General features: G+C 49.1%; 1 protein-coding gene across 10 annotated transcripts in view; it reads right to left on the bottom strand.

The window, feature by feature from the left end:
• Positions 1–11824, bottom strand: part of SLC22A23 (solute carrier family 22 member 23) — a 181060-nt gene extending 169236 nt beyond the window's left edge. For 3 of the 10 annotated variants that reach the window (XR_007152114.1, XR_007152115.1, XM_047858397.1), the window contains exon 1: positions 10616–11821. Coding sequence is in view for 7 of the 10 variants with exons in the window: in XM_047858397.1 (XP_047714353.1) it covers positions 10616–11284 (669 nt within the window). In the remaining 3 variants the exon portion in view is untranslated. Of the gene's footprint in view, positions 1–6486; positions 6608–10615 lie in introns of those variants that run through there. The other 7 variants (XM_047858399.1, XM_047858403.1, XM_047858400.1 and 4 more) reach the window with 5 other exon arrangements.
• Positions 11825–13740: the final 1916 nt, after the last annotated feature.

The raw sequence follows: 13740 nt of genomic DNA, 5'->3' as shown, positions 1-13740 counted from the left end.
AAATGTAAGAATGCTCCCTGGCTCCTTCTGGCTGTGGCACACCTTGAGCAAACTCAACATTCAAAACGAAACTGGCCAGGACTTTCTGAAGCTGTTCCCTGGGAAAAACAGACCCACAAAAAGTGTGTTTCACTTTTACTACAAGAAATCTAGAAAAAGATACAAAACACAACCAAGGAACAGAGAAGCAGAAAAGACACTGACAAGTCAGGAAGAAAGGCTTGGAACGCCTTGGGGACGCTTGCTTAGCAGTGACAGCTGGCTTGGTGAGAGACCACAGGCTGGAGGTCACCAGAAGCGTTGCTACTCAGAAGGGCCCACATTTGGCTTCATGCTCGGCAGTCACTGTCTTGATCTTCTGCGTTTCCTTTGGCAATGGGCCCCACAAATCATGTTGCTGGTCCTGACCAGAAAGGTTTGGAAAAACAAGGAGACTCACCCTGTGTGGGGGCAGGGGTGGGGGTGACTATTTGTAAAACTGTTTCAGTGACCACCCAAGGGCTGGTTCCAAGCTCCCTCTGTGATCTGGAGCTAATAAATGAAACCATTTATCACTATTTCTAGAAAAGAAAAAAAAAAAAAGCCTCAGGAGGGTATTCTTGCCAATTCCGTACTAAGCTTAAGCAGCCAGGTAAGTTACATCCCGAGTCTTTGGGAAGAAAAAGAATACTTCATTTAAAGCATTTAATAGTTAAACTGTCAATATTCAATTATTCCCAATTAATTGCCAAAAAGATTCATCTCTAATCCCTTGCATCCCAATAAAGAACTGCCACTTCCACCTCCTGTCACACGGTTCAAAGGAGCTGTCCCAGAGCTAGGTGACTGTATCCCCTGCTCTGACACCCCAGCCCCAAGCTGGACATCAGATCTACACCCGAAAATCTGGAATCGACAGAGGAATGCTGGCCTCTGTGCTGACTTGCCTGACCAGGTAAGCAAAAGCATGGACAAAGCCAGTCCGCAGGGGGAACAAAGCGGACTTCTGGAGAAAGGGTCGAGAGCACATGTGGACTCTCGAAAGATCCAACCCCCTGTCCCTCAATATTCAGATCCCATCCCGGGTTCCGTGAGCCATTTCTGTATCGTTCCAAGAGATTTCCTTTCTGTTTTGTGAATTTGAAATTTGTTCTCGTTACTTGCAAACCAAAAGAGTCCCAGGAGAGGTTTTGTAGAATATAATCCTATGCAAATGGGGTGGCCTGGAGAGCCCCCAGCAGGGTTCTTTTTCAGCAAAGATTTATTTTAGGGGACATCCAGCTAAATCTGTCAATAACCACTGTTCCTCTTTCCTAGCAATATAGGGCTTGTCAATCTCTAGGTCACTTGTTCAGAGGAAGATCTGCCCACACATAATGACCAGCACTGAGCAGCCTGGAGCAAACGAAGGAACAGACCCCAAGTTGCAGAAGATCAAAGTCTGAAGGTTCCTGGGGTCAGTCTGCAAGGACAGCACTCCAGGTGGGTGGGGCAGGGGCTGGTCTTCACCCACCCCCTGAAGTTAGCCCCCTGATGCCTGCCATTGAGGTCCAAAGTTACCATCAACTCCTCTAAAAGTCCATGGTTTCTCTGATCTGTTTTCAACAGCACAGCTAACCCAGAAGTTTTAACATGTTTAGATCATTCTCCACCCAGGGGCATGAAGTCAGGTTTCTGAGCGAAGACCTCTGTGGGGGCATGAAGCCTCTGCCCTCCCATTCCTCAAGGTGGGCCAGAAAAGGCTTTTCCTTTTCAGATCCTTTGGAGCTCTGTGACCAGTGACCTGAAAACAAAGCCATTAAATGGTCTTTTTCATCATACTAGGGGTCCTTTTTGGTTTGACTCCTCAGGCCTCCCTGGATTCCTGTGTCCTGTAGAAGGGCACACCTGCTCCCCTATGTTATCAGTTTCTGGGCGGAGGAGAAAGACACCTCGGATTGCCCGAGGAATAAATCACTTCCAGGTGTGGCCTGTCAGCTCCTCCCCACCTAAGTATTTCTCAGATGACTCATTCCGCTGGTCCTCACCCCACAGATAGGAAGGAGAAAGGGATCTGAGATTCCCAGGTTCCTCCTGATTTGCCAGGTGCCTGGAGGGAGGGCAGTAGGCTCTCCCCAGCTTTTCTCATCCTAGCCTCACAACAGCCCTCGAGGTAAGGTGAGCAATGACCCACTTTGCTGACGAGGTTCCTGCCGCTCCCAAAGATACAGATAATAGAGTTAGACCTGTAACTGTTACAGCTGCTGGTAATAACTGCTGAGCGTAAGCAGCAGAGTCAGGACCTAAACCCACACCTGCCAAACTAAAAAGCCCTTCCTCTTTTCATGACAGCAAACTCAGGTGAGCTCAGACATTTACAGGGAAGACTGTGGGTAAAAGCCGAACAAGGCACACCTCCGGTCGGGAGGGGGGCAGCGAGCACATTGATCACCATACAGCCAGTGTTAGGACAAAGGGATGGTTGGGTGCTAGAAACACCGAGTGAGGATGAGCAGACCTGGAGAAGGAACAGGGACCAAACGGATGAAGGAAGGAGGAAAGGGCATCCCAGGAAAGTGGGCTAACAAGGCAGAAGGAGCAGAGGTCAGTGACATCTGCACAGAGAGGTGGTCGGCACGAGCCCACCCCAGAAGCCACAGTGTAGCCAACCACACCTCAGCGTGCAGTTCCTGACAGGTATGACCCTCCTCAGGCAGCACAGGAGGATGGACCCTGACAGGCCAGTGAAAGGGATCAAGTCCAAGAGAATGGGCAGGAGCCATTCTTCCAGCTCTTCCCGGCCCCTCTCCCCTCATGGGGGCTGCTCCTGGCCAGAGGCAAGAGTACCCTACAGGTGAGGGGAACCAGACTCTAGCCCTAATAGGCTGGTGGCTCTAAGTCAGCGACACCCCCCACACTCACTCCAGCCTCAGTCTTCTCATCCGTAAACTGAGGACTTTGGACTAGGAAGAGAATATTATACATTAGCCATGCCCAGGACAATTCATTTTTTTAACCTACACTAGGCATTCGGTAAAGGTAAAGCTGGTTGAATCAAAGTAAATTCTAGACTGATGGTTTCCCCTGTCAGGGTCTTTCAGCTTTGTGGAAATCAGCATTCTCCTCTTTTGACCAGGAGAGCAGGAGAAAATGCTAGAACACTCGAATGGGCCAGTGCTGCTTCCTATCAATAGCCCTGGAAAGAGGCTTCAGGCCCACTTGCCCCGGGGTCTGGTCTGGGCTGGCCGGCCTCCTCCCTACAGCCCAAGCTACCCGGTTCCCCGCCCCACCTCCCAACCTGAGACTTTGGTCAGACTGCCTCTCCCCATCTGACCCCCTCCGCTCCCCCCAACCTCTCTTCAGAGCCCCACACCCTGAGTCCTAGGTCCCTTCTCACTTCACATGCTCTGCCTGGCCGCCCTCCATCCCGGTTCATCCCCTCAGCTCTTCATCTCATGGCTGACGTTCTGAACATGACTCATGAGCCACCCCTCCCCACCTTCCCACCTTCCCTGCCTCCTGTCAGTTCTAAGCTGGCACATACCAGAGGGCCCGTGCAAGTGCCGTTCTCTCTCTCTCTCTCTCTCTCTCCCACTCAAACCTAAGATCTTAACTCAGATGTCAGCTGCACTCAGAGACCAGTCAGTTTAGGCCAGGCTTTTTGTTTTAGTCTTTCATTTCCCTTTCTTTCTACACACTTAACTCAGTTTGTAATTAAAGAATTATTATTTCAATGTGTACTTATTATTTATTTTGAGAGAGAGAGGGGAAGGGGCAGAGAGAGGGAGGGAGAGAATCCCAAGCAAGCTCTGCACCATCAGCTTGGAGCCCAGGCCAGTCTCATGAACTGTGAGATCATGACCTAAGCCAAAAGCAAACCCAGGCACCTCAAAGGATTATTATTAATTAGTTAAGGTGTGACTCCCTCATTAGTCTATAAGCTCTATGTGAGCTGAGCTGTCTACATGTCATTGTATCCCGAACACATAGCACAAGGCTTGGCCCAGAAAAGGGACTCATCTATGGAAGGAAGGAGGCAGAAAAGTTAAAAAAAGAAAGAAAAAAAAGGAAAGGGGTGGCCTAGGGTCACACTTGGTGGCACAATAATTGTTTAACAACTGGCTCTCTGCAGAAAAAAGAAAACCCCATGTGTAGCGTTTGCCAGTTCCATGGGGTAACTGTTCCCACCATGGCTGATTCCAAGCCACGGTAAGACATTCCTGAGTGTGCAGGTGGATGGAGATGGGGGCACGGGCTCAGAGTCCGGAGAGGCCCAGCTGGCCCCTGCACAATGCTGGTTTGTGGCGACGCCCACACTGAGATCCACAAAGCCTATCATGTTTTTAAATGACATCAACTTTTGACTCAGTCCTACCTTGGGCTGAAGGCCAAAATGAATCGAGACCTGCAGAAAATGCTACGGACAAAAGAGGAAAAAGACAAAAAAAAAAAACAAAAACAAAAACAAAGAAAGAAAGAAGAGGTTTTGCAGCTGGCTCAGGACAAGACAATGAAGGAAAGGTGAACCCTGGTGCGTGGGGAAAACATCCCAAAACATGTCAAGAGCTGCTAACAACTGTGTAGCTTCTGGTCTTCTCGCCGGGGCCACTGCCAAATGCAATGTTTAGGACACTGTTAGGAGCAAGTCAAAGCCCACATGAAATGCTGGTTATACCCACAGACCCAATATTTACTTCCCTTTCTAGCAATTTATCCTACTAGCTCAATAAAAACAAAACTGATACCTGCAACACTAAATTAAAGAGGAACTAAGAATAAAAAAAAAAATAGAAGAAAGTACGGGTGTTTTCCTGATATTCCAGGATTACGGGAGCCCTAAATCTTAATGCAGAACCCAGAAATCGTAACAGAAAAGATTAATTTGACTCTATACAAATCAAAAGTTTCTGCATAACAAAACCAGCATAAATAGAATAAAAAGACACACAAAAAAACCATGGGAAAAAACATTCACATGACATCCAAAGAGTTAATTTACTTTCTGCTTGAAGTACTCTGACAGATCAGTAAGAAAATAAACCCCCTCCCCCAAACCACACACAAAGGCAAAGTCCCTAAGGAGGCAGTTCAAAGAAAAGGCCACATGAATGGCTCAAGAAATTTCAGAGCCGTCTTTAACCTGGCTCATAACAATAGAGATGCAGATTACAACAATAACCATATGCACCTCACATATCAAACTAGGAGACATGTTCAAGTGTGTAAGTCCTTGGCCAGGGAGGGTGTGGGGAACAGGACCTCAAGCATTACTGATGGCAGTGTAAATTGGTTAAGATCTCTAGAGAGAGCATTTTGACAACATGTATCAAAATAAAAACAGAGCCTACTTTGACCTTCCACTTTTTTTAAAAAAAAAAAGTTTATTTATACTTTTAGAGAGAGAGAAAGAGCAGATGAGGGGGCAGAGAGAGAGGGAGAGAGAGAGGATCTCAAGCAGACTCTGCACTGTCAGCAAGAGCCCAATATAGGGCTCGAACTCACAATGTGTGAGATCACCACCCAAAATCAAGAGTCAGCCGCCTAACACACTGAGCCACCAATGTGCCCATGACCCCCCACTTCTAAGAATTTCATGCATATCAGAATTTCATTATATATTATGTAACAGCAAAGACTGGAAACAACCTAAATGCCCCCTTAGTAGGCGACTAATTAAATAAATTATGGCCTGGTCATACAATGGATGAACAATGAGGGGCTCTCTAAGTAGTGATACGCACCCATCCCCAATTTAGGTGAAAAAAGGCATAGAACAATGTATATATTATGTCATTGTTTGTGAGAGGAAAATATATAAATGAAAATATACTTAGACTATTTCTGGAAGGATACATAAGAAACTGGTAACCATGGTTGCTTCTGAAGAGGGAAACTGGAGGCAGGGATGGCTAGAAATGTTACTTTTACTGTCCGCTTTCTGTAACATGTGCATGTATTATCTATTACAGTCAATTTCTAAAAATAGATATGCATAAAGATGTTCACTACTGTGTTGTATACACTAGACAAAATAAATGAAATACCATTAGGATGACCTAACACTGGGTTATTTTTAAAATATTACCATTGCAATGAAATTGTAATTATTTTTAACCCTAATTAAATTGTACTGAATCACTTTAAATACTTCTAGACTTGAGCCCCAGAAAAAGAATACAAATTACTTCCCAGGATATTTAAACAACTCTCAGATGTACTTACAGGATGAAAGCCAGCAATTTTTGAGAATTCATGGAGAACAGAAGAAGAATCAGACTGGGGACAAACATCCCAAGCTTCATATACAGGAAAAGGATCGTGCTTATTACTCAAGGAAGTCGTGAGCACTGGAAACCAAGGAAGATTCACTCGGAACAATGTGGGATAACGATGCAAATTATTAAGAAGAATATTTAAAGGCAACAGAATCGTGGGGTTTTGTTAACCTTGTGTAAAATCTCTGACCATCTGAGCTGCCAGGGAATGCTCACGTCCGGCCTCAGTTCTTCCACAGCTGACCTCTAAGTGACTGCAGAGCTTGGTTAGATTCGTTTCAGGAAGACACAGACACGGTTTTCAACATGGCTGGGAGATAAAATGCAGAGCTATGCAGTTGAACACAGGGCTCAAGGTACACCACATGTGTTACCTGGAAATCCACAATAATGCTCAGTGTTAAGGCGGGCTTTGGATTATTCAATTTTTTTTTTTAAGTTTTATTTACTTATTTTTGAGAGAGAGAGAGAAAGAGTGTGCATGAGCAGGGGAGGGGCAGAGACAGGGAGAGAGAGAACGCCCAGCAGGTCCCATGCCATTAGCACAGAGCCTGACGCAGGGCTCGAACCCACAAACCGTGAGATCATGACTTGAGCAGAAATCAGGAGTTGGACGCTTAACCAACTGAGCCACCCAGGTACCTGGATTATTCAACATTCTTTTTTTTTTTTTTTTAATTTTTTAATGTTTATTTATTTTTGAGAGACAGAGAGAGAGAGAGAGAGACAGCATGAGCAGGAGGTGGTAGAGAGACAGAAACACAGAATCTGAAGCAGGCTCCAGGCTCTGAGCTGTCAGCACAGAGCCTGATGCAGGGCTGGACCTACAAACTGCGAGACAATGACCTGAGCTGAAGTTGGACGCTCAACCCACTGAGCCACCCAGGCGCCCCTCAACATTCTTAATAAAAAGAAATAACATGATAAATGTTTGGAGAACTTTATATGGTTGCACACAAAAAGTCATATTATTATTATGATTATTTTGAAGGCATTGAAAATTTTGGGACAGATAACAAATACCAAGGACCAAGGCATAAAACAGAAATAAAAAGATCCTAACAGGAAAGATTTAATAATGCAAAACTATGATGAAATCTACATCATGTGCCATGTCACCAAAGTGCAGCCTGAGAAATCTCTTCACTTAATGTAATCCTATAAAGACAGAAGCTTGTCATGTTTACTGAAAGCCTTTCATGCATCAATTGCAGGTTTTGTCATCGGAAGCATAGGGTCCATCTATGGTCCCTTTTGATTAGAACACATGGGGTCTGCCAGGCTGTTTTCAGAGTGTCCTGTTTAAGACACACATATGTCAAGTAGAGCAATTGCTATGGCCAATTTTGTTATGTGTGGAATGTCTGAAGTAGCTGGGGATTTTTTTAGCCAGGGAAGAAACCACTTGGGTATCCTCAAATATCTGAACACGTATTATACAAAGGAAAAAGAACCCTTCAAGGGGGCAAGCCATACAAATAAGTGTGAGATGACCTGAGTTATATTCACCAAAAAAAAAAGCTTGGCTGCAATTATGGAGCGAGCTGCCTAGCCAATAGCCAATGGGGCCCTCCCTTCCCATCCTGGAAATGGTATCCATGTCAGGGATATTAATCAGGAGGGGAGATAGGCTCATCAGCCCAAAGATCCCTTTTAAGTGTTATAACCTGGGATTCCAGTGGCTTGGCAGTTTCACATGTGTAGGTGGTATTATATGCGTATAAAATATGTGATAGCCTATGTAATGCATATAATATATATTAATAATGTATATTTATAATGGTATATTTATAATACAACCTATGTTCAGAATATAATATATATTTATAATATAATGCAATACAATATAATATATGCCTGGCAGATTTTCTATGTTCCCCACCCCACCTAACACTTAGGGACAGAACAGGACACATATTGGAGGGCCACGGATAGGCTGAGGCAAATCTAATGACAAAGGCACTGCATGAGATTATTTGCAAGTGGGAAGATCATGGTTTGGAGTGAGGAAAGAGGGTACAAAAGGCAACTTCTCAGACTCTGAACTTTCAATCTACAGACAGAAAGCGAACTGTCTCCACTTCTGCTCCTACATACAAACAAAGCTGACAGGCACCTGACCTCTAGAATGCTGCACCCATCACAGTATACATTCCATATTTGTACATCTGATACAGTATCCGCTGTGCACAGCCCGCTTCAGTGCAAGTCTGGCCTTAGTATATGCCAAATGTGCTCAAGGAGCTCTTTGAAGCATTTGTTATGGAAATAGAATGCTGTGGCAGGACAGTCCTTTATTTAGATCTCATTTGTGCGTGAAAATCAATATGTCCTTTCTAGTCTTTATTTTACAGGAAAATGCATCTCTAACTATTGTCCGGAGGTCTTCAGCTCCCAGTTTCACCGTGTCTGCTACATGTAACCATGGCACAGCTATCAAGCACCCCTAAAGCATAGTGCACACATTCCTACCATCTTTGACCCTCTTGAGTGCTAATTTAGAAAAATTGTCCAGCTCTCCAATATGCCTTAAAAGCCAGTTTTCAAGAACTATTTTAGTTTTTTCATCCCGCCCTCCATGGCAGTGTAAATAGCTGTTCATGGGTCCCCACCACTAGGATAATGATGCTCTCTCCCACCTCCTAACTTTCAAGTTCCCCTCCCCTTGGACCCCAGGATGGAACAGCTTCTAAACACATTCGCTTTCATCTATATTATTCCTCTTCTACTTTAAAAAAGGGGTTTAAAGTATTTGAAAATGTTGCCAAATTCTTACTTTCACAGAGTATTAAAATTGTCACTGTAGTCATTGTTCTGAATTTTTCCATGATGGTAACAAAAAAACAAACACTGCCCTCCGTGGATGGGAGAGGGTCACAGCAAAACACCTTTGGAAAGGAGAGGCTGTGGGGCTGGGGCTGGGGGTGGGGTACACCTCAAGGTGAACCTAGCCTGAAGGATCTTCCCCATTAACAGTGAATCCTGTCAATTCCCACAGGACAGATCATTTCTTGCCAGTCTGGTACAAGATTAAAACAGCGATTATGATGATGTAAGAGTTTCATCTTACACATCCATGAGCTACAACTGTTTACTAACACTCATTTGGGGGAGAAAGTGCATGCACATTGATTTTTACAAACTGTCCAATTTCAGTCTCACTTTTAAACAACGTATTTAAAATTCTGCCCAGAACTGCCCAGAAGGGTGGGAGGGGAAAGGTCTACACTACTTGGAAATGTAAATTTGTTATTTAAAACACAGAAAGGGCAAAAAACACAAATTGCTTAACAAATGGGCATACGATGTCTCCTAAATGTTAAGAAAAGCAGAAAATACAGATGTCTTAGGGACTGGATTTCAGACATTGCCCATTCTGCATTTTTCTGCTGGCACACATCTTGTCAAAAAACACTGCTGCTCCATTTCACACAATGCAACACCTCTGTAGAGGGGCTACAGGACTCTCAGCAAGGCAGCCGCTCTGCTAAAATCTTACCAGGGTCTCAACGCCTCACTCAGACAAAAGCAGCTGCTATATAAGAGCAGTGGTGGGCCCAGAATACAAAACAGATTCTTAGTTTCCTTCCTCTACTCTATAGGGATATGACTAAAGTCCCAAGAAAACACTTGAGGGAACACTTGGGTGGCAAAATCTAAAGTCAAACATCCCAATCTTTGGAGAGGGATGAGCATGATGAGGGGGGAAAGGGAATTTTCCCAAGCTCTTTGCTTTTGTGGCCAGCACCTGGGTTCTTTAGTTGGCTTTAATAGTCTGTTTCCAAACCTGGCGCGGGATGACTGAGGTCTGCGGGAATGAACACCTGGGAATATGACATCGGTCCCACGGATAGATATTTCTTTGTGGGAGGCATAAGGACACTCTAGCCCCACAGAAGACTAGAGCCAGAGCCATGGTCCTGGCTCTAGCCATCAGACCCTGAATGAGGCGAGTCTTCCAGAGCTGGACGGCTGACAGGTCAGCAGCCTTATCCTTGCAAGGGACACCCCCGGCTGAACCGGGGTGATAGTTTGAAGGATAGGTGAAGGGAGCCCAAGTCATTTTAGGGGGAGGGGCGCTCTCCCCAAATGTGCACTCGGACGGGAGTTCCGGTGAAAACTAGAAAAGGCTGTGGAGCCCCCTTAGGGTTGGGAGGCAGTGTCCCCGAGGAGGGAGGCGAAAAGCCCCTGCTTCACACCCAAGCAAGCGCATCTGGTTTGGGGGACGGAGGATGAAGCCAACGCGAGATGCATACACACAGGCTGGCATCGCTTTGAGGGACCTCGGTCTGCTCGGAGGGAGACGGAGGGAAGGGTGGAAGAGATCCAGGAGTAAAAGGCTCGGGAGAAGGACGCGAGGCCCGGGCGGTCGCAGCCCTTACCTTGCTGACCACGTTTTGGACGAGGCCTGTGCGGATGCCGTAGTCCCACGCGTGGCAGTCGCAGTTGGAGGCGTTGTCCCCCTTGTCCGGAGGGGACGGCAGGGGTGGCGTGTCGCCCCCGTCCGCGCCGCTGCTGTTGCTAAGGTTGCCTGCGGCCCCCCAGGAGGCAGTGGAGAAGGGGGTGGTCGGGGGGCTGGTCCAGTTGGCCACGTCGCCTGAGTCCCACCGGCCCGTGGCGGTGACCCCCGCCAGCTCCGCGCCTTTGCCGGCTCCGCGGCACCAGAAGTTCGGCTGGTCCAAGAGGAAAGAGTCCGAGAACTGGCTAAAGCCGATGAACAGCGCCGGGATCCAGGTGAGCAGCACGAGGGTCTTCTGGTAGCCCCCGCCCAGGCCCCCGAGGAAGGGCAGCACCGACCCGTCGTAGTCCAGCAACAGGAGGCTCGGGGCCGCCGCCGCCGCCGAGCTGCAGCCCGGGTGCTGGCCGCCGGCGGCGGGATGCGGGGCGGGCAGCGGCTGGATCTCCCCGCCACCGCCGCTGGGGCCCGCGCGTCCCCCGAGGGGCGCCGAGGCCGCCGCGTCTCCGGGCGGCAGGGAGCCGTTCTCCTCGGCCGGGGGCGGCTGCCGCCCGGGCCCGCCACCCGCCGCCTCGCGCCGCCGGTCTATCGCCATGGCCCGGGCCCACGGCGCCCGCAAAGGCGCATAGAAGCGCGGCGGAGGCTCCCGCGGGCGCTCCGGGCAGAGCGCGCCGGGCCGGGCGCCCGCAGCCGCCGCCGCCGCGGAGGAGGGCCCGCGGCTCGAGAGAGAGCGCTCGGCCGCCCCGGGTGCTTCAGTCCGCCCCCATGTCACCGGCCCGGACCCTGCGCCCCGGGCGCTGCGGCCCCGCTCGGGCGCCGGGCAGAGGGCGGGCAGAGGCCGGCCCGGGCCCTCAGCCGCCGCCGCTCATCGGCTCCGCGGCCCGGGCGCCGGCGGCCGAGCCCGCCGCTCTCCGCTGCTCCGCGCCGGCCGCAGGGGGAGAAGCGGGCTCCGCGCCTAAGCCGGGCGGCTCGGTGCTCTGCGGACCGCTGTGCAGGCGGCGCGGGCGGCGGTGCGGGTAGCGTCCGCTGCTCCCCGGGAGCCCGGGATGTATTTATCCGGCCTCGGGCGCCTCCCGGAAGCCGCGAGCTCGGGTCCCAGCCTGCCGAGCCGCCGCGCTCTCCGGCTCCGCGAGCCGGCCTCCCTTCTCCTCCTCCTCCCCTGCCCCCGGCCCGCCCCCTCTCCCCCCGCCGAGGTGGAGGTAACCGCGGCACCTGCTGCGCCCGGCTCCTGCGCGCGAGCGCCCCCTCCAGCCGGGACGCGCCGCCGCCGCCGCGGGATCCACGGGAGCGGAGGGGTGGGGGAGGGCGGGGAAACGGGACACCCCACTCCTGCCAGGCTGGAGGATCCCCTGCTTGTTCCCCCTCCGCGCTGAGCGAGGCGGAGGAGGAGCAGGAGCAGGAGCAGGAGCGCGCAGCTGCGGGCGCGGGTGGGCTGAGGGTCCCGGAGGAGTCGGCGTGCGCGCGGAGCGTATGAATCGGGTTGTCTTCAAGGCTTTGGCTCCCGAAGCCTCGAGGGGTTTCCACCCACCCCCTGCGCCGGGGCTCAGTGACCTCTGTTGGCTTCAGAGGTGCCTGCAATCCCGCTGTCCACACCCCATTCCCAGTCTTGAGCCCAAGAGTAGCCAGCGTTCGGGGACAACCCCCTCGCACTTTTTAGGGATTCAGATACGGTTGATTTTTGTATCCACGGAGCAGCGTCAAGAATGCGCATTTGCCAATATCAGGTCGCTCGTCACCCGCAGCGTCGGGTCACCCGCGACCGACCGCGGCACCTACTCCCAAATCGCCATTTCTTCCCCACTCCAGAGTGCGTGCTGTATAAGTACAATGCTAGAAGGATACATGGCCAACACGAGTTATACTGTATACACATAAACGTGAATGGTGATGGTATTCCCCACCCCCTCCCCAAGATCTTGAATTCACGTTTTGAATGCCAAGTGCACAGGCGCACGCGTCTATATTCACACACATGAAGACAAACCTCTCCCTCCTCTCCCGTGCTCCAGCGCGAACCTTGCCCAGCCAGCACTATATAAATAACACCAGCCCTGCGGCAAACGGCTGCATTAGCATATTTCCTCCTGCACCCGGGGACTGGCAGAAATGAGAATAGCGTGGCACCTTTCACCCCAGCGTCCCCGCATGTTGGAGACATTTCACATTCTGAGAAGTTTATTATTGGAAGTCTTAGAGCAATCCATTTCCAGTAGGATTGGGGGGGGGGGGAATGTAAAAGAAATGCTTTTGCTTTACAAAAGAATACACTCTAAGCTACATATAAAAAAGGTATTCGTTTGCATTTCCGTTATTTGCTTACATTTTAAACCTGCAGTTCTTTTTGTTGTTGTTGTGGGCATTATGTGCTTACTACTAAAATACTGGCACATCTGAGAGAATTATTTCTGAAGGCTGTTGGTGAGCTGGGCTTTGGGGATGGGAGGAGGTCATGGACTTTCTTGGGTGGCTGGAAGGGGAGATTAGATAACTGTAGGCCAAAGGGGCCAGCAGGGCTGCAGAAGACACCAATCTTCCGAGAAATGGGTCTCAAAACCTGCACGCATTTAAAGAGCTTTTGGGGATTGTATAGTAATGATTTCTTTTCCAAGTTCATATTATTTATTACCTTGATTTTTTTCTCTCTCTTCCCCTTTCGCCATTAGAAAGGATTATAAATGCAAAGTGCTGACCATGCCTGGAACAGAGAAAGTGCTTAATAGTAGCTGTTTCTTATTACCATCGTTGTTACTATTATATAAAATCTACATTTTATTTCTGAATTTAAATATGGCTTTACAGATATTAATTTCCTTTTCAGTAGCTGATTTTTCCAGAAGCATTCTGTTTTGTGTTGGGCTCTGCCTCCGTACCCCAAAGTCACAAGGACACATTTATTTTTTTAGAACTCATCACAAAATAAGGATTGCCAGTGACCTTGACGGCCATTCCAATCATAAGAATAAATAATATTGAACTCTGCAAGGTTAGTTTTCTAATACACACTCTCGTTCAGTCCTCACAGGACCCCCAAGTGGTGGGTCTCCAAGATGA

This window comes from Prionailurus viverrinus, chromosome B2 (genome assembly GCF_022837055.1).
Source record: "Prionailurus viverrinus isolate Anna chromosome B2, UM_Priviv_1.0, whole genome shotgun sequence".
Classification (NCBI taxonomy): domain Eukaryota; kingdom Metazoa; phylum Chordata; class Mammalia; order Carnivora; family Felidae; genus Prionailurus; species Prionailurus viverrinus.
Note: the sequence above shows the minus strand (reverse complement) of the source record. Positions and strands in the feature narration are given on the sequence as shown.